General features: G+C 44.1%; 1 protein-coding gene across 7 annotated transcripts in view; it reads right to left on the bottom strand.

Annotated features, from left to right (window-relative positions):
* Window positions 1-21,909, bottom strand: part of FGFRL1 (fibroblast growth factor receptor like 1) — a 171,166-nt gene that overhangs the window by 85,684 nt on the left and 63,573 nt on the right. For all 7 annotated transcript variants that reach the window (XM_069014672.1, XM_069014670.1, XM_069014677.1 and 4 more), the window contains one exon: window positions 1,394-1,666. In XM_069014672.1, coding sequence (XP_068870773.1) covers window positions 1,394-1,666 — 273 coding nt within the window. The remainder of the gene's footprint in view (window positions 1-1,393; window positions 1,667-21,909) is intronic.

The raw sequence follows: 21,909 nt of genomic DNA on the forward strand, positions 1-21,909 counted from the left end.
ATTCCTTTCTCCACAGCAAAGAGTCTGGAAGGTGCATCCAAAAGGAGTCTGTATAGACATGACTCTCAAACTATTTCCACTTCACCCTGTCTTTTCAGTGTAGCACAGAGAAATGGATGGATGTGGTTAAGAAAGAGGTGAACAAAGAAAACCAAATCCTCAAACTATGTAAACTACCAAGATGACTTTTGCAGCTCTATCCCACTGATGATACAGGAGTCACCTGAGGGCTTCCCTCACAGAAGCATCTCTTTCCAGATAAGGTATTTCCACTCTGGTCCCTTTTCTATACTGGCTGTGTAGCAAAGTGCATTCTCCAAGAATCACCCTCTTATCGGGTGATAATCCTCCACCAAGCAGCACCAAGTGTTTGCTACATGCCTCAAGTCCACAGCAGCCCTCCTACTGCAAAGGGGAAAAAGGAGAAATAGAACAAAAACCAGGCCAAGAGCCAACCAGCAGGCAGCTGGAAACTGCCCTACATTCTGTCCTCACTTCCACCATCTCAGAGAAAAAGAACTTTGTAGACCAGATACTCGGGATGCTGATCAGGCAAAGGGGTGAGCAAGGTGTCTTATCTGACCCCCTGCATCATAATTCTCCCCTTGGCTCCCTCAGCACACTGATTTTCACCCAGCTCTTTCCCTTCTCACAGCCAAGCACCAATGAGCACATTTCTACGGCAGCTGCTGCAAAGGAATCTCTGATTACCCAGAGAAGTGTCTTCAGGAGTCCTTGGGATGCTCATCCCAGCAAGTGACCCCAAAATCTCATTGCTGGGGCAAGCAAGCCCTTTGAAAATGGTCAAAAGCACAGCCAGTGAACCCATGGTCACTGAAGCAGCATCTGAAGCTTTTTTAATCCTGCCTCCATCAAGAGGATTTCTCAGGAGCTGAGCATCCCTGGGTTACATGCCAGCTCAGAGCTTTGTTTCAACCCAAATATTATTATTCCTGAAGACACCATGCTTTGCAACAGCTCAGCACATGGATCTCCCTGCTGTGCGTTTTCATATGGGTGCTTCAACATTTGTTTTGAGAGCTATCCTGTTCCAACAGCAAACATAAAGATCAGTGTGACCTCTCCTTATCGCACAGCCTTTCCTGTGTGGAATTCATTGTGATCTGGACCCCAGTGGCTATTGCATCATTTCTGTTTATGTGTAACCTTTGGCACTCCGCAATCTTATCTGCCTGCAGCCGGCTGCAGCAGAAGATGTGCAGCAGCACAGCCAGCTCTGGCAATCCTCAAACACTGGAAGGGGCCAGCTAAGAGTGGAGGTCAGTGAATGATTAGCAAAGCAAATCTGCAATCTCTGACAGCTACATGGAGATCAGCTCCCTCTCTGTCGCAGAGAGCAGGTGAGGCCTGGCTCTCCTCCAGCTCTACTCACCAATGACGATGAGGGTGTAGTTCACGTTGGTGCTGCCGAAGCCGTTGGTGGCCTTGCAGATGTAGGTCCCCGCGTCTTCGCTCTCCACCTCCTTGATTTTCAGCCCTTGCTGGAGGATTCGGAACCTCGTCCAGCCGCTGTGGATTGTCCGTCCATCCTTCATCCACATGGTGAGGGGCGGGGGGTCACCTTCCACCGGGCACAGGAGCTTGATGGTCCTGCCCAGCCTCACAGACTGGCGGTGAATCACTTTATCAGCGACCCTTGGGGGGCCTAGGAAAGAACAGAGAGAGGAACAGCTGCTAGGACTTTTGCCAGTGACACAGCACTGATTCAAAGCCGAGTCATCAATCTGGACATCACACTGACTGCTATACAGAATAAAAGGTGCTTACCAAAAATCAGTTACAACCAAGGATGAAAATGTAGGCAATTACAGAGGGATACAAAGGGATACAGCAACTGAGATCTTTCTTTGTGCAAGACCTGAAGCTATAGCCTTGCCATCAGCAGCAGCTCAAGCTAACCCACCAGGGAAGTCTGGTTCTGAGGGTCTATTGCTCTTCCAAAATTTCCAGCATTTTCCTGTCACAAGAAGGAGCCCAATACACAAACTGTTCTGCTGTATTTGGTAAAGAAACTGTAGTTGTTTTAAACTTAACACCTATTCTGAAGGCAAAATTAGTAACAAGAGTGGCACTTACAACAAAACACTGCTCCCCCCGACATGTTTTAATCCTTTCACATTATATGTACAATAATTCCCTTTAATAGTCACCAGATGGGCTTTATCTGAGACACATAAGCCTGCAGTTGTTGAACACAGAACATTCATTGGGTAGTGCTTCAATGAAAGATACAGCTTGGCCTGACATGTTAACATTGTCTGTAGTCCAAAAGAGAATGTTTTTATAAGTTTCCTTAGCAACCCCACTGGTTTGACCCACCTGACAAATATTTGCTCTTTGTAAAAGGTGATAATTTCATAGAAAACAGAGTGTCCCTGGAATGCCAGAGTGAACACACTGTTTGCCACATGATAACAGGATGCACTTGGACAGGTCAACTATCTGAAGAAAAGAAGTGATAAAGATTCCAACAGTGGGAATGGCCCCATAGCTGAATTCCAACCGGAATTCCTTCCCAAGGCTCTGAAAAGTTGAATAGAGTCTTTTTCCTGCATCCACCTTTTCTGCCTTTTCATTAATTGCACAAGTTCTCCACACAGATTGCAATAGCAGTGCTCTTCCCAGAATAGTCTATTAATGGGTGTGATAATAAGTGCCCTGTTCTTGCATAAGGACAAAATGTTTTGCTAAGAATTGCTGATGCTGAGTTGCACCCAAAACCCGCAAGATGTTTGTGGGATTTGGAAGTGTTCCCTCATATTTTGCTCCTGTTCCTGGAGTTTTACAGGATTGGACCCACAGGGGATAAACTACAGAGCTCATATTTGCACTTCCTCATGACTAATTCCTATTATTTCAAAGTCTGCCTGATTTGTCCCCAGCATGACTGAGGCAGTACATACAGTCCAACTCATGAATGACTCCAGAGCTGCCGCTGCAGTTACTCATGTTGAATCACACCCATGAATTTTGCAGCATTGCTGGTGAGCAGAAATGCTGCTCAAGCTGAGAACAGAGTGGTGAACTAGCCTGAAACTTGTTAAAGAGTTTAACTAAGAGCCTGGTTAAATCAATGGGTCTTAGAAACACTTAGATTCTGATGAACTTCTAATGACCCAAAGTGGGGACCTTGAGAGCACTTATTCTGAAAAAGTCAGAGATAACAAAGATAACAAAGGAGGCAAACATAACACCCATCCCTTCACATCTTTTGCCGTCACCTGTGGGACAGCACCTCAGAGGTGATGGTATCCTCCCATACTCCAAGGGAACTGGCAAAATACCATGAAAAATCCTGCCTGTCCAGGTGTTTCTAAAAATTCCAGACCACCCTTAGTTCTTCACCTTGTGAGATTTCCACCTCTGTGGATGGAGAGATAACCCCAAAACCTTTTGAATGCTGGTCTGACACAAACTGCATTGCTGAATCTTTTAAAGTGAAAATCTACCCATGAAGAGGGGCTCTGTGTGTTGACTTTGATAAGGCAGAATTCACAAACACTGGGTGAGAATCCAGCCCCAAATTCTGTGACATTTCCCTACATGGTGCCCTCACTCAGTGCAAAGGAGCTGAAATGCCCAGACAAGTCCACAGACTTGTTGAAATTCTGGGTTGGCCCTTGGAGAGGTCCTTTCTGACCCAGAGCCCTATCAAACCAAGTCAAACTTCAAGAGTAGCTTCACTGCAACCTGCTTGTGAGCCAGGATACTACTTCATGCATATTCAAATGGCAAAAACAGATCTATAATTAGTGCTGGGGAAAAAATGTTTGGCGCAGGGCAAGCAGGGACAGTGGAGAGAGAGCACCCTCCTCCCAACTTGGAACCCTGCTGTAGGCTCCTTCAAAATCCCTTTCCTTCCGACATTCATGTTGACTCCTGATGAATTTTGAGACCTGGAGGAATCAGATAGTTTCCCAGTCACGTCATGTGCTTCTCTGGGGCAGGCTGCACAAGCGGTGCTCCTGATGGCACCAGAGTTGCCGCTGGATCTGTCACATGTTTGGGTCAGTGGTAAGCTTGGTCCTCCTAAATGCCATTTTCCTTTGACTGACCTTTCGTTCTGAGGAATTGTTGGATCAGTCCCTGTCACAGGATCTATCCGCAGACCTTTATGACATTTAGAAAAGGGTGCATTTCTTAGAGCCATTCTGCCTAAAAACAGTGCAGCTCTTCATTAGCTCCTCCAGGAACAGGAATAAAAGTCTCCCCTCACTCTTTTTTCCTGCTGTGAATTTTGCCAGATACAGCATGCACTTCTCAGTAGTGTACAGCCCTAGGACAAAGATGATGAGGCCTTGTTTCTGTTCATTTAGTGCTGTAAATATTCCCATTTTATTACCTATCATCTTTGCAGTAATTACTTTCTGCTTAAACAGTGTTTTGACGTAAATATCAAGCACCATGATAATTATTACAATATTGTAATTTACTACTGTGTTTACAAATAACCACAATATAATTCAGCACCTTCATATATGCCAGAGGCTTCAGAAGCCCTGACAAGCCAATGGTAGCTGGACCTCCTGAAGCAGGGCTACAGCAAGAATAAAATGTTGATATCGTCATGGATGTCTGTCTCTCTTTCTCGTGTACAAGCATTCACTGGGTCTTATTTCACTACATATCTGTAGAGCCCTGCCTTGGGACTGCAAGCTTGATGGATGAATGCTTTTCCAGTCAAGACACACTTTGGCATATCTTGCCACTCTGCACCATCACAAGCATCAGGGGAGGCAGCAGAGAGGGGTAAGCATGTTTTGTAAAAAGGCCTTTCTCCAATATCCCCTGGGCAGTGGGTGCTACTGACACAGAGCAGCCTCAAAAACTATCCAGGCAAAAGTGTCTTCCCCCTCTGAATCCAGATATTAAGCTGCTCAGCACTGCTCAGGTTCTGCTGGAGATTAATGTCCATCTCCTGCTACATGAACAGAGCAAAAAGATGTAGTAAAAGCATGCTGAGTCTGCCAATTTCCCATGCACAGCACTGATGGGAGCTCCCCACCTTCCAGAAATGGCCCATAATATGCCACAGGGTGGCCAGGAGAGCAGAGTGCCCAGTTAGCCCTCCCAAGGCGCTGATTTGGGAGTGTCCCTGGTGTCTGACCCTGCAGGGCTGGGGCACGTGTGTGCTCACAGCTGAGCGCAGCAGTGTGGGAGCAGAGCCCAGGACACAGGCCCCGCAGGCTGGATACATTTCTACAGCTGCTTAGCGAGGCAAAATCCCAGGAAAGCACCTGCTGCTTCACCTACAGCTGCCAGAGAGGTAAAAACAGGCTGAACCCTGGCTGTAGTCACTGACTTCCCATCCCTCGCTGCTGCCGGCGTCCGTCCCGTGCTCTAATGCAGCATTGAAAGGCAGATGAAATTACTTCTCCAGGAGCCAGTGTCAAGATCTCTGCCATCCTGGACTCCAGCTTTGAGTTGTGTGTGAGGAGAAATGATCTAATTGAGTGCAATACCCTTCAGCTGCTCGCTATAGCGCTGCTCTTGCCTTGTTTGTGGGCAGGGCAACACCCCAAGAACTGGAGAGCAACACCATAAGCGATTGTTCTGAAACCTGGGAACATTTTGTGAAACCAGACTGTTAAAATAGAGACTTCATAGATTCACCAATGCAAAATTAATGCCAATATATACCATCTCTCTGGCTAGGGGGGAACCCTGTGAACTGCCATGTGCCTGCAGTCATGGGCCAAAGCTCCAGATTGGATTCTCTCGAGGCAGAGTAGCAGAGAGCCCCTCTGGCCCTGAGTGTAAACCCTGCGAGTCCCTACAGTGCACTCCCCCTGATTCCTTAGCCATTAGGCAGTGATTCTTGGAAACATCAGCCTTTTTCAAGTGCTGAGAATCTCCAATCTGTGATGCTCCTGGACACAGCAATTACTTCCTGCAGCAATTTTTCATCAGATATAGGAGAAAGGGATGAAAACAAGGCCCTAGGTAGATATTCCATCCAAATTACTGACACAGATTTTTATGCATTTTTGTAGTCAGGAGGGAGGGAGAACTCTTGCATTTTTCCACGAGGCAAGGACAGCTCTCTATGGCCACAGGGCACTGCTTTTAAGCCCCACCATGGTGGAGAGGGTGCAGCTGGTTCCACGGCCTGTCTGAACAGAGGAGCTCTCTCAGGAAGTAAGCCCCACCTTGACACAAGCCTAGTGGGGGCAGGTTTTCTTCAGGCCCCCTTGTCCTCAACCCAGTAACATGAGAGAATCATTTCTTAGTACTGTGGCTGAGAGAGAAGGGTGGGATTCGACATCCACGGATGTGACTCGGGAAGAAGTGATGAGAATGCAGCTGCCTCCCCCCATGCTTCGTTGTTATTCTTTCTCCAAATACAAACTAAATATAACTTTGCTCCATAACATTCAAATCATTTTAGTTACTAGCAGGGATCATGCCTGGAGTTCCAAGGGCCAGGGTGCAATCAGGCTTAAAATATAATTTAAACAATCCAGAACCTACATTTTCCACCAAGTTATTTTCTTGCTTGTAGTTTCCCCATTTGCAAACACATATAAACACACCCAGAAAGAAACCAACAAGCTCAGCCAGATACCAGGTTTTCTGTTCAAGATCACATAAACCCAGTCGAACATTAACAAGGAAATGCCATGATCACCTCATTTGTTTTAAATATTTCTGCTCATATACATGCAGACAAGTGTGCAGATTTATTTGCCTCATTTACGAATACAAGCAACTGGAATCTCCATTCTGTTCCATTATATAAAAGACAGACCCTACACCTGTCTTACTGAACAGCTGGGCAATTTTCAATTTATATCCACTATCCTACACCACAGAAAAGCCCCACTTGCTGCTCTGCTGCTGACACTGCTTTACTAGCATTCCTGCTCTCCTCCCCAGTGCCTCGGGAAGGGATAGTGGTTGCCATTTCTTGGCAAAAGGAGTTATGTAAAACCCAAGAAAGCCTCTTTGCTTTAGCAAATAGCTATATCCGGGAAGCAGAAAAAACAATTTCTAGAAGTGTATTTAAGACACAACAGTGGGATAGCCTGGAGCTTCCTGTCCATATTTCTCACAGTTGAAAATACACACACATGTAATTATATTTTCCTGGGCCGCATTGCAAAGTTCATGCACTCGTTCAACTCATACATGTAGTAAACATGATTTACAGCTCCGTGTGAAAACCCTCTAGATATATGGTGTTTTGATAGTGACTCAAACCTAGCACTATAATTTAGTAACACCTAGCAGTGAAAGCTAAATGATTTCCCACTCCACATTCCTAACTTTCCATGAACCCCTTTTTACTGCTAATGTGGGGAGGAGATACTGCTTCTACAACTGTTTGGACTTATCCTTGCTATTCCTTCAACTAAACTGCACACTAACATCAAGCTTCACATATGGTGAACGCACCAGCACTGACCCACGTCCTATGAGACCATTTGCCATCATACAGTTCAAAGTGAACTTTATTAACACATTAAACATAATTACAAAGAGGAAATTCCAAGGAAGGTCAACAAGCCTGGACAGCTTCTTGGAATGGAAAGTAATTTATAATATCCACATACTGTATTGTAAAGTTTATAAAGAAGTTAAATAAGTTTTAAGAGCCCCATGGGTTATATATATTTTATTATTTAATACCAAACACATTCACTTTCCATGTAGATAAGATTTCTTTTGAAGTGCTGTGTTAACAAATTAGCAAAGTCATTTATGATGAAGCACCCAAACAACCCATCAACACATGGAATTAGCATGAGGGGCTGGGGTACCACAGATAGTGTGATTCCTGTGAGGGGAACACAGCTAAGCACAGAAATCTTTCATTACAACAGTGAGATGAGGGAATTGGACAAAGGTCACCAACCAAACTGCTCATTTGGTGTGAGCACTTTCTCTTACAGCAAAACTTGAGGCAACACTTGGCCTTCATCATACTCATCACTGTAAAACCTGAGCTTCCAAAGACTTTACTGCCAGGGTGGTTCACAGCAAAGTGGATTTCCTTTGCCTTTCCCATGCTTCAAAATGTACATAGGCAGCTGGAAAGGATCACCCAAAAGCCACGTTTGAAACACGCATCCGGCGTTGTCTAACTTGGGGTATCTGCTGCTACAAAGCTGGGCTGGACAACTCCTGCTTACAGTAGGAGTTTAACCTTTTCTACAATAGTTTAACAATCTCTGCAAGACCAACATGAGGATTATGCCCTCACACTCTCTGCATATCAGTATTACCATTATTTGTATCGGCATTCAGGCTGTAATGATGGATCAATAGACAGAGACCTTGCTCTGCTACGACAAACTCTACCAAGGAGCAAATCCCACATGGAAGGCTTTACAAAGCAATGATGGGAAGAGTTTCAATCAACACGTGTAGGTGCTCCTGAAAGAGAGGAACTCTTGGCTCTCTGCACAGTTGGAAGCCATTACATGGAGAGCAGAACTGATAAAAATGCTTTTTGAGAGAGATAAAAGGATGAATGTGTTGCCCATGTATCCCATTAACTAATGGAATAAGTAGTTCAAAGGACTGGTGAATCCAACATCTTTTCATATTTTCAAAACAAAACAGTCTGCATTTCCAAAAGGTATGTGCTAGCCAAGTAAAGTAGGGGTCAGCGTGGGGGTAACTGGTCCAAATGCTTTGGTATGTGACATGAGAAGATCAGATTAGATGAGCTAATGGGTCCTTCTTGGCTTGAAAACATAGGCGCCCACAGACAAAAACAATGCTTATCAAAAACAATCAAAAGATTAAAGAAAAAACCAACAGCATCTCTGTAGAACAAAGACTCTGAGCGAGGAACACAAAAACACCACAAGTATTTGCTGACCAGCCCCAATGGCTGCTCAGGCTTAGATTTGGAAATCGTGAACTCTTTGCAGGAGCAAGCTCCAGGCTTGGGCTGCATGGCTCAGCCCAACAACCTGATGGAGAAAACAGCTTCACAGATCCATTTTACAGCAAGTGAAGTGCCATATTTTCTCTTTCTTCCCTACTCTGTGGTAGGAGTTGCTTTCCTGATGAAATGGATACTTATTGATAGCACAAGAAGTGCCTGCCATATTTTTACATGAGTAATAGCTAGTCCCGTGGGTGAAGGCTGACAGTAAATTCCCTACTCTAGATGTTCCAAACCTAAGAAAAATACAGTATTTGGGAACATGTTCCATTTAATTAAGTGCCCTGCATACACATTTCACCGACATTTAATAAAATAGTTATTGTATGTTAAACAATTGGCACTTGATTATTGCTTAGATTTATTGCAGTTAAACAACAGTAGATGAGATATGTATCTCTTACGTGGTTTCTAAATCCTTTGAGCATATGTTTTCAATAATCAGTTGGTATTTATTTAACATGAAATTACCATCTTATTAAATTAAATGTGTATGGGTGACATTCAATTTCAATTGTTGCTGAACATTTTTTCAGCAGCAAAAAATAGTAACTTTGTCCCTTAGGTTTCGAGGTAGCAAATGCAAAGGAGAGTTAGGATTACTTCAAATTACTTTTGAAGAAACAGACTTCATATGCTGGAAAGTTTCTAGTGTGGAAGAAAATATATTATTTATCGTTTCTCAAGTGCTGCCAGTGGGCTTAGTGTAGGCCAAAGGAGAGGACTAATATTTCTACTCAAATGCTACAATTATACTGACAGCTCAGTTCAGGTATGCAGCTCAATGGATAACCACAAAACCTTTTTTAGAGAAGAGATAAGTACAACAAAGGTGTGTTGGCACACACACCCACACAATCTACCTCTTTCATTCCCATTCAAGAAGGCAAGCCCATCTAATTAATGGCATACCTAATTTGTTGGGCACTTTTTCAAAAGAAATGCCCTTAAAGCATTATTTCAAGGTTCTAAAATTAGAAGACTTTTTGTTTGGTTGGTTTTTTTGCTTGTTTTTTTTAAATTTTTTTAAGTTTAGTCTTCTGTTTCCAGGAAGGACAAACTGACTAATTCTGGAAGAAATCTAGAAATCCTCTGGCTTGAGGGAGGATCCAGAACCCAACTGAAATTCCATAGCCCCGACCTGGCTCTCTCCAAACCTAACCCAAACCTCCACCATCTCCTCCACAGGTCACAGAGGCACCATTCTTGCCAACATGAGGCATTTGTTTGTTTCCCATAATGTCTGGAAAACAGTGCAGTCAGGCAGCACTGAATTACTTTCTGGGGTGGGTCTACCCAAATTTTAACATAAATATCATTGTACTATGCCCTTCCAGCTGTTTCCTAACCATGAAAATCCTGCTTCACAAGCCCAGTGGATTTTCCAGCCAAATCTCCCACATCTCCAAGACTTTCAGTAAAACAAACCAAACACTCCGCAAGCCTCAGTTTAATTCACTTTTTTTTTGTGAATTCTCCCCTTTTTTTGTGAAAACTCCCCTTCAAGCCACCAATAGCAACCACATTCCAAATCCCAAGGTTCCAAAAATAGATGTTTACTTCTGAGCCAACCTGCTCTGAATTTTGTCCCCTTCTTTGTCTCTCCTCCCTGCATGCAGCATTTTGTCACCTATCCATTTTATCTGAACAGCTCCTAGAGAATAGGATGCCCAAGTTCACGTTTGGAGACACAGGTTCCCCTTGAACTTTGGTAGTCAATAGTTAACCCAGTCTGAGCACTGTGCAGGGTTTAATAAGTAATGAGACGTTTCCCTTATAGACAGGCGCTTGTGTGAGCACTCTGCAAGCAGGAAATTGTAAGTGTCATTGTTTATGTCTGCAGGAAAACAGAAACCACGATGGTTGACTCCGTGCTGTACACGGGAACGATGGGAACACAGACCTTTAAATAGCTGTTCTGCCTTCCTGCTAGTCCCACAGCAGCAAGTTTTCAGCCATAGACTGACACAGGAGCCTTTTAATTTGTATCCAAGGATTTGGGTTTCCTCAAAATATTCTTAAAAATCTTTTTTACCAGAATTTGCTCTAAGAGACGAAAGTGGAGAAGACTTTAAACTCTTCCATCCTATGCTGGTTGCTACTGGCCTTTCCCAATACCCAGGATGGAAAAAGTGTGATTAGTGCACTAAGGACTCAGAAAAAAAACATCTTGACCACTCACTCTCAGTCATGAGACACTGCCAAAATATCCCTAAGCCTTCTGCTGTTGGGCAATCAGTGGCAGTGCCCTGCATGGCGAGGCTGCTCTCAGCCCTCCCTTTCCTCTGCCCTCGTCTCTGGGGGCTTCTATGTTTGGTCACCACAAAAGCGTGGTAACAACTGTTTGATGGTGACCACAAAGAGATAAACATTGTGGTATTTAAGAACTGGAGATATTTTCAGAGGCTTCTCTAGAACAGAAAGCATTTCCAGCTGAATGGCTGCATAGCAGGCTTGATATGGAGCCTTTGGCAGAACTGTTTTTCTGTAAGAAAATCACATTTTTGTCAAGAACTAAGACTTTACCCAGTTTTCTCTTTCAAAGAGTTTTGCCTGGTTTTCTCCCCTTTTCATCTTAAGAAATATTTTGTGTAATAATTTTGGCCAATCACTCAAGAGAAACCAAGTCTCCTGCACAGGGAAATTATCACAGAATTCTTACAGCATTCCCATCTGGTTCCTGCCCTTCAGACACTGAAGCACACACTACCTGATGTAAAAACACATGATACACTCGCCTGGACAGAGGCAAGTGCAGCTTTCTGCAGCCTGCCTGCACCTGGGAGAGCTTCAAACGGACCCACTTCTTCTGCTCCTCCTCTGGTTTGCTCACAACAATAAGGTTAGTGCACTCTTACCTGGCTTAATTAGTTTTTCTATCAGGAGAGAGTGAAGACTTGCTGGTTTTTCAGACTTACTATGTCCAACTGCACCACCTAGGATTGCCAGAGGCTGTGCTGTAAAGTCCTGGGACTGTTCAGCTCTAATAACAGATAAAATCAGGTTTGCATTTAATCTGGTATGTCCAAAGGTTTGCTGCACCCCTTGCTGTTCAAAAGCTGCTTCACATCACCTGGAGGAAGGTATTCCTCTTATACCTCTATTCCACACCAGTGTGGCGTGTGTCAGGATGAATGGTATTAGCACACCAGCACCCAGCAGTGGGTATATTCTGCCAATATTGAATGACTGAAACCAAATATTTAAAATACAAATCCATTTAGATTCCTCAAACTATCCAAAGGATTTGGAAATACTTCTCCTTTGCTGAAGATCCCACATTGCCTGCCTTTTATGCCTGTATATCTGCAACAACAGCAAGATGGTGCTAATTATTATTTGATACACAAGCAAACTACCAACCCCCTGTTCTTAGCACAGCCTGTTGCTTTATTTGAGCTGCCAAAACTTCAGCAGCTACAGGGACACACGGGAGTTTTGCTGACATCAATTGCTTCGTGATTTCAAGTGACTCCATTCTGCTGGCGGGCTGCACACTGGAATGCAGCCTCATATCCAGCAGGTAGATAGAGCCACTGGAATATCAATTAATGTGCAATCCTATTACCTCAGTGTCTAGTAATGCGCAGTCCCAGCTACCCTCCTGCAAGTGGAAGGGGGAGAAACCTGGAGAGCCCAGCAGCTATCTAGGAAAAGCTGTGCACGGAGAAATATTGTCTCATGGCGCGGCTGCGGCGCTGCCCCACATCCCGTCGCGCACGTGCGGGTACCGGCACACGCACAGCCCATCAGCTGTCAGCAGGAATTCCTGGCTGCACACTGAAGCGCTGCCACAGCCTGTCTGCCCAGCCTGCCCCAGCCAACGCACATCTGAGCAGCTTGTCCACTCACATAGACATTTCTGAGCTTCCCGGTTCATGGAAATGGGTTTTACTGTTGAAATGACTTGAACTTGTTCTTGGGGAAAGCCACGTCAGGAATCACTCCATGCTGCTCACTGGCATTTCTAAGCAAGGAGTCAAGAAGTCAAAACCCAAGGTCAGAGAACAGCAGACACGATCTCTTGCTGTACCTGATGCTGGAGAAATCAGCACATTCCTAATCAGTTGCTAATCCCCTAATCTTTATTGCATGTAAATTCCAACCCCTTCCCAATGTCTGTGCCATGGTATTCTCCAATCTGATTACGGTGAAACACCATTGGAAGACTCATCGATAAAAGATGGAAATGTGTAAAATCGATTTTCAGTATATCACAAACAGCGCCGCAAACCCCTCCAGGGATCAAAGAACCGCCATCAAATAGCAACAAATAGAGGGCTGTTAAAAACACTTCTTATCTAATAGTGGATGTGACTATTTGACAAAAGACAAAATTCACTTCCGAAGGGAGAACAGTGCTGCATTGTTTTACAGACAGTAAAGGATCAGTTTGTGACTAAGACAGAACAGGCAATGTAAGAAAGGTCGTCATTTAAGGCCAAGCTGTAAAAGTGTGAGGGCAGAAGACAAGAGGGACTAGATGCACTCTGACTCACAATTTACTCAGCCAACAATCTCAGCTTTACTTCCAGAAGGTACAGCAGGAGCACTGTTGGCATGGAACAGCTGGTCAATGAATTTGTCATTTAGCATTTATCTTGATATGAAGCAATTAACACTGGTAGGGCTGAGAAAAATGCTTCAACTTTTGGTCCTGAGCTCTGTCAAGCTTTGCTTGAAATGGCTCCACCAGTAAGGTCCAGAGCTTTGGCCTGCTGGGAACAGCCTGGACTCCATTATTGCAAGTACAGTGGTTTTTAGTGTTGAAAACAATGTAAATTCAATAATGCTTCTAAAAAATTAAATACCTTGGCAGGATGTCACTCTCCTATGTCACTTTGCTATGGTGAGTATAAGGGAAACAAAGCCTCCTTCATATAATTCACCAGAAGACAGAGAAAAATACTGAATTGGAAGAAAGCAGAGGCCAATCCAACTCCTGTGTTTCGTCCATTGAGTGGAGTTTGCCAGAATTCACAATTTTATTTTGTAAATTGCGTGATATTAGGTGCTTGTTTCTTACTGTCTCTTTTCTGAGGGCATAATGCTGAAGGAGAATCTCCTGTTTATTTAAACATGAAAGGAAACTTGTGACTTTTGTGATTGTAGGGAACCACTAAATGTTCTGAAAACAGGAAGCAGATAAATAAAATCCAATTTGTTGTAACATTCAAGCTGTTTCAGCCAGAGTGATGGCTTTTGTGGGGTTTGACCCAGGAGTGTTGAACACGCAGGATTAGTAACGTGAATGTTTCCCACGGATGTGTCCCACGTGATTTATTTAAGCATCTTTATGACATGCATTAAGAAAAGGCTGCACTGGCTGTGGGATCCAATAGACATCGGATCTGAAATTGCTTATGCTCCATTCACCATACAGGAGATTATAAGCAGGTGTCTCTCCTAGAGAAACTGGTACATTACAATCAACAGGAAGCTGGCTCATACTCCCAGATGTTTGTCATTATGGGAAGCAGGGAGATGTTAGGGTCAATAAAACCACACTTCTACTCTTGCAGCACCTACAGTCCAAGAGGGACTTCAGTAGCTCAGCTCTGCCATTGATAAAAGTTTTACAAGACCTCTGCTCCAAACAGCCCTGAAATCAAAGGTCTGTTTACTTAGCCTTTGCTTGCAGGGCTTTAGGATAGTGCAAGGAAGATCAAAGCAGGGACCTCGTTTAACATGTCCAAGTACACAACCAGCAAGTCTGTTTATGTTGGATTCCTACACACTGAGAGTGCTGCTGTCTGTCAACACTTCAGGCTCATTTTCAGCAATATTGGGTGAGGAGGGAAATATTCAGAAAGACCCCACAGATTTTGGTCCTGCTGAAACAGAAGTGAAAAGCAGGGAGATCTGCTTGCAACTGTGACTGCCAAGGTCAAACACAAACTCCTTGCAGGGAAAAGGAAACCTGCACGGGTCAGAGACCTCTGGTCTCTACTGAAGTGCTACACCATAAAAATGCAGCCAAAGTCTGCATGAAGAGCTGGAAAAGAATTTTGGTTCTGTATAATTTGGTTCTATATTATTTTTTATTGCCATTGCACAACGAGACTTGGTTTGGCATTGGTAAGGGATGACACCCCGAGCCCCTCATGCACAGAAAGAGGTGCAACAGCCACCAGCAATTCACATCTCCCACTGATACCTGTACAGCCCTACACTGGGGATGGGCAGTTTGCAATGACCCTACATTCTGTGGAGCTATTTCCCAGGTCTATTAGGGGGCAAGACTCTGATGACATCTCCATTTATTTATTTGCTTGTTTTTCACTGCTGCATTAACCTCTCTATTTAGAAAATTCATCCATATATTTATAAAAGGCTGAAGACTTGCAACGGCCTTTGCCCCAAGCGTGGTGGCAGTGGGATGCAGCACTATTACAATCCCTTCTACATGACTTCCCATTTTCACAAAGTTTGAACTTAGTATCTCTCACATCACTCCTTCTCAAACAGTGTGTGTAAAATTGGCTTATAGGCTTAAAAGCTACTGGAAGGGATGGAGATGGATTGACCCTCAAATGTGTCACCACATGAATCTCATCTCCTTAGGACACCAATGTAAAGACCAGCCAGACATGCATAGGTATGGCAAGGGTGCTCAGACAGGAGACAGCTGGTATTTAACTTTGGAAGTAGAGCTCTTTCTCTGGAAGATTTATCTGAGGATATAACCCCCATCTGGTATCACAGCAGAACCTCCACCAGAAAATCAAATCGCAAACTTTGAGGTGGATCCACTTTGTGCTCATTTCTTTTACTTTTCTCGGTGCTCTGTTCAATTTTCCTAGGAAAACCCTCTCGTGTTCTGAGCAATGTTGCTCAAAATAAATAGAAACTCGGGACCTGAAAAAGTCTGTAACTAGTGTTAGGAATCCAAGTCTCGCAATACACAGCTCGCTCTAGAGCTGCCTCCTGCAGATTCCCAGCATCTCCCTCTGAAATACCCAAAAGGGTAGAGACAAGGCACTGGAATGCACAGCTCATAGGTGAGACCAGTGGAAACAAATTAATACCTGATGCTTCTTCCCTTGGCTTCGCAGAGGAGTAAAACTTTATAAGTTAAAAAGTTGTAAGGAACATGTGGAGAAAACCTCACGAACTGTGGGCTGGAGGGGCCTGATTAGGTCTCATTCCCAACTATCTCTCTGTACTATCTGCAGGAATGACCCTTTAAAACAGAGAAAAATAAAAGGAAAGAGAGCCTAATTGATAAGGTGCTTTCTTAGGTCCTTGGTAGTCACAGAGCAAGGGTCACACAAGGTACCAAAGTGCCATAATTGCACAGCTCCTCTCTTGGGGTGCTGTGAGGACACACATTAGATTGCCAGGCACCCTGATCACAGGCAGATGGGAACCTAGATGGATATGCAGGTCTTAAGACTCATAAAAGAATCTTTGCAGTTTTCCAGGGGAGAGGTTTTCCCTAATGATGCAATACAGCCAGCTTTGCTCCACCGTATTCCACTGCCTCTAGTCAAAATCCTCATCTATACTTCTAAACTGTTCCCTCCCCCTCCTCCTGGCTCCAGTATCCAATCCCTTCATACACTTGCAGACAGTTATTGTCCCCTCAGGTGTCACTTAGCCAAGCTATACATATATTTACAAGCAGCTCTTTTAATCTTCTCACATAAATCAGTCCCCCCAGTTGTCTGATCCGATCATCCGGGCCTGTCTCTCTCTGTCCAGACGAAAAACTTGCCTGTCTCCCTGACATCTCCTGGATGTCGAGCTGTCAGCTCAAGCTCAGAGCTCTTAATCTTCCTCCCCCTTCCCACCTTCTTCCTTAATTGCTGTGGACACTGCTACTGTCCCGCCTGTCGCTCAGGCCCACAGCCCTGGTGTTATTTTTTACTCTGCTCTCCCTCTAGCTCTCCCCATCCTGGCTCAGACCCTGAGCTGAAGTCTTTCTGCAGCTCCTTGATAAGCCCAGCCTTGGCTGTCCATCCACTCACTTGTAGTTTGCATCCAGACTCCCATGATATTTCATCCTCTGCTCCAGGCTTGGCAAAGCACACTCTTGCCTCAACCATATTAATTTTTTTCTAGGTACTCGTCTGGCCACTTCTACTTCTCCTCACATCTACCTCTCCCTTTCCCTGCCACATCAAACAGCTGCTACTTTTCTTCACTTGTCAAGACCCCTCCTGGCCTCTTGCCAATCACTGTTCCATCACCTCTTCCTTACCAGAGGTCCACCCTCTTCCAGTTGTGCCAAAAGTCCAGGCTCTCTCCTGCCTTTTTATATTTTTCAAAGAAAATCATAGGTGTTTTCCTGCCTCATGTGGGAGCAGCTCCCCACTGGCATTGGCTGAGGCATTGGCTCTCTCCCTGCACATGCCCCCTAAAGCTTTCCTGCACCAGGTACCCACCATCACTGGCATCCTGCTGGTCATCATGGCCAACACCATGTTTGAAACTAAAAGAAGGAGAGATTTAGATCAGAGAGAAGGAGAGATTTAGATCAGATGAGAGGAAGAAATTCTTTACTCGCAATACACTGGAACAGGTTGCCCAGTAAAGCTGGGGCTGTTGCATCCCTAGAAGTTCAAGGCCAGGCTGGATGGAGCTTGGACCAACCTGGTCTAGTGGAAGGTGTCCCTGCCCATGGAAGGGAGGTTGGAACTAAATGATCTGTGAGGTTCCTTCTAACCCAAATCATTCTGTGATTATTAGATTTTACAATCTCACTGCTCCTTTGCTCCACCCATCTTCCTGCCATCATCCTTCACCTCACAGCCCCAGGCAGCTCTTCAGGCACAGACTCCTTGTGTTCACACAACACCTTGCACAGTGGGGTGAAGGCCCTGAGCACAGCAGTGGCACACACAAATCATGCTAATCACAACAGCTTCACTAGCACCTCTCTGCTGATTATCCTCATTTCTGCATCCACAGCATTAACGTATAATTGCATTTTAACAAGCTTCATTAGCACATTGCCTTAGTAAAGCTTAACACAGCCCAGGCACCCAAGGAAACCTCATGGTGCTTTTCTGCTCAATATAATTTTCAAGGCTTCTGTAACCTGATTTGTTAGGAATAACCTCAGGGCTGTAAAGCTTTTCTTCTGCCATCCAGCAATTAAGGAATAATTTGTCACGGAGCAAGTCAAGCTGCAGGGCAGGAAGGCCCTGTGCAATACAATGAAGCTGTGTAAACCAAAGCCCTGGGTACAGGAACAAAGAGAGCATCCCTCCCCTCCTTCTTCGTTAGCCAGGAGCTGGTGCTCAGCTCCTGCAAATGCTGCACAGTTCCCTCAGTAATGCAGCTCTTGCAGCATGCAGAGAAATGCCTGTGTGTACCCTGCCAGCACACACACTGGCTGTGGCTCTGCCCTTCCTGTACTTTTTTTGGACATGGTGCAGAAAGGTAAACAGCCCCTTGCCAAACCATAATGTTGGCATGAGCTGTATGATGGAATAGGATTAAGAAATGGGCTGCAAAGCTTTTTTAAGAAAGTTTTATGAAGCTCCAAAGGATAACTGAAACTCCGTATATTTTTTTTTTTAATAACTAGCCTGGGAAGAAAAATGTGAGTAACTTAGGAATATGACAGATTAAGCACAGGTAGTACATTTATCGAGTATGATGAGTATTTCTGTCTGGCTAAACCTTTTCTAGCTTTAATACTTTTTCCAGTTATCTCAGTCACATAAAAGTCAAACACTTTCCCAAGCATTCCTGGAAAGATGCTTCCTGTTTTGGTGAGGGAGAGAGGGTATTTTTAAGTAAAAAATGATCTGACTATGCTGACTGTGTATGAATCCCAGTCACAAAACCAGAAGTAGTTTTGCAGATGGAGGTCGTTACCTGATTTTTTTCCTAACTTCCATAGTAACCAGATTAAGGAACTGCTGGCAAACCTCAGACACATTTCCAAAACCATACGTAGGAAAAGTGTGGCAGGAATAGAAACCTATAGAATATCAACTGCTACATGGCCCCAGACAGCTGTCTGTGAAAGCAGAAAACATAGGGTTAATGGTTCTTTTATACTTTTCTTTTAGTGCTTGCAGACAACTGAGGACAGCTCATTGCTAGAAATTCTCCACGCAAGGAGACACTGATCTTGTGAAGTGTGAGCAACACTCAATTCCCATTAATTTTAAGGGAGATCAAAGCTGTCCAGCATTTTGTAGGGTATTCTAAATCTGTGGACAGATAGGGTCCCATCTCACTAGGTTCTCCTCCAGAAAACCCCTCTCATACCTCTATTTATCCATGCTTTGCTATTTTCCATCTAAAGCACATAAAGAAGAAAAAAATCCAGTTGTCAACTATCTGATATTACAATAGTTGATTCTTAAGGAATATATACTTTTCACATCCTACTACCATTATTTTAATGTTCAGAGGTAAAGGAAAAACTTCACCCATCCCCACCTTCTTCCCCCTTACCCAGACAAATAAGGCATTCAGCTTGTCTGAATTTAAATTTTTATTGGAGTTGACCCAGCAACCAGAGCACACTGCCAGAAGCCAAGGTCCCGCTTCCTTCAATACACCTCCTTCATTCTGACTCCCTGCTTTTGTACAGCTTTGGTAATCTCAATCTGTGGTCAGGGATACGATAAAATTTCAGCTATTTCCCCCCTCAGCTGCATGGAACAGGTCTTGCTCTTAAATCAAAAGCCTTGCACCCTAAACCTCTGGTTAAGTACTTAACTATAGGCAAGTCTTTGAAATCATCACAGGCTTCTTTTTTCTTTTTCTTAGATATAGTGCTGAAAACCCCAGAAGTGAGCCAAGTTCTTGGGAATATCAAAGATACTCAGAGGAAACTAGGGGAAGGAGGCTCATAGGGTGGCTCCCCAGTGCTTTCTTGGCCTGATCTTCTGAAATAGATGGCATTACCAGTCCTCATCAAAAATGTAAAATTTCCTCCCTCATCCTTTAGGGCATGACAAAATATTGCTAACTTTTCTGGATGCATTAGGAGCAGACAGCAGCTGCAATCCAAGCAGAGTCACATTTCTGTCATTGCCTTGGTAAATGACCTCCACCTTCCTGCACAGGATGGTGTGGGCTCCCACATACCTACTACTGATGTTTAGATTTTCCTCTGTGCTTCTCCCTTTTTCCTCCCATTCCCTCTCCTCTCTACAAACAGTAATTCAAGAACCATGATCAACCCTTCACTTGGCTTCAGGTCTCTTGCATGGGCTAAAGTTACCTCCACTTCTCCAGCATGGTTTGGGGAATTTATTTATATTCCGTGTTCTGGAGATAGACCCCATGTCTTGCCAAGGGCTCTCATGGGTATTACAAAAGGAACACTGACAAATATTTATGGAACCTAAAGTGAAATTCAAGACACTGTTAAAATAAAGTTTCCTTTAGGGTTTGGGTTTTTTTTTTTTATTCTCCTGAAAAATTGACCTGGCTTCCTTGGCAAAAAGACTAATCCAAATGCTATTGGTATCTTAACAGCTCATAAGAACCACATGCTTCAAATAAAGCCATTACTATCAGACATGCTGAGTGGTTCAATTAAACAAATATGAAAATAGACACTTCATCCTGCTTTAACTAAGTGGGATCATTTCGCTCCTGAATCCAGACTGACAATGAAAATGATATAGTATTTATAGAGCAGCTTTTTATCCTGAAAGATCACAAAGGATTATGCAGACCCTGCTTCACACACTACCAAGATGCTGCCGCTTCCAGGGAGGAACACATGAGCTGTCCCACAGCCTTGAGGAATGGCACATGGCAATTTAGACAGAGGAGCAGAAAAGAATTCCACATTCAGCTAAAACTATAGAAAGGAATTTAAGCAAGCAGAATGGAGATTGTTTAGACTGGAGCACATCCAGCACAGAGGAGGTATGGTGATCTGGTGTTTCAAATACAGAAGTTAAAGCAAAATAACAGAAAAGTTATGGTTAAAACTATCCAAAAACCAGATTTTAGGGAAGAAGGGGAAACACCATCTTGAAGGTGAACAATTGAATTCCTTCCACTTCAGCTGTGCATGGGAAATTCTCTAGAAGGTGCTCTTGCTCACTATTCCCTTCATGATTACAAGAACCAGGATTAACAATACTTTGCATGGCTGCCTGTCCACATAAGGATGACACAGGATACGTTATGAATTAAAGGCTTCAAAAAGCTTTGTCTGGTAGTCTCACACACGTCAGAGACAGGAAAATACCAGGTCCATCTACATCACACATTGACTGCAGCCAGGATTCCTGCTGGCATCTCTGCCCCATTTACATTAGCTACACTGCACATGTAATGTAGCCCATGGAGAGAAAGAAAGAGAGAGAGAGAGATGCTTGCCCAAGGCTGCCCTATGAGTCTGTGGCAGCAGCATCAGGAATCCAGTTTTGACTCTGAGTGCTCTACTGTGACAATCAGGTGATGCTTCCCCACTCCAGGACAAGTTCCCTCCTGTGAAACCACAGTCTTGCACAAGATGCTCAGCAGGCCTCAGTGTACTATGCCAATAGGTGGCCAAAATTTTCCCAGTAAAATTTTCTTTTGTGAAAGATGGAAAAGCAAACCACTGATTTATGGAGCAGCAGCATGGCAGGTCATGGTAAAACAGGGAAAATCCACCACTTTAAGAAGTTAGGGACACAGTGACATGACATGAAGTCGTGTGGGCACACACCAAATGTCAGCTGCAACTCTAAGGGTTACAGCAAGGACTGGAACCAGATCAGCGTGAGGAATTCAGCCTGTGGATGTGTTTATAATGACACATCTGCAAAGAATCACAGAGTCACAGAACCACTTAGGCTGGAAAAGACCTTTAAGACCAAGTTCAACCGTTAAACCAGCACTGTCAAGTCCACCATTAAAACCATGTCCCTACATGCCACATCTGCACATCCTTTACATGGTAAAGAGAAGCAACCCTGACAATATTACTGCCAGCATCCCCCCAGTACAAAAGTGTGAAAGAAATACAACTGTGCCATAAGAGTTTTGTACCTGGCACACAGACTAGCACCAGCATGAGC

The sequence above is a fragment of the Aphelocoma coerulescens genome, chromosome 4, assembly GCF_041296385.1.
Source record: "Aphelocoma coerulescens isolate FSJ_1873_10779 chromosome 4, UR_Acoe_1.0, whole genome shotgun sequence".
Taxonomy (NCBI): domain Eukaryota; kingdom Metazoa; phylum Chordata; class Aves; order Passeriformes; family Corvidae; genus Aphelocoma; species Aphelocoma coerulescens.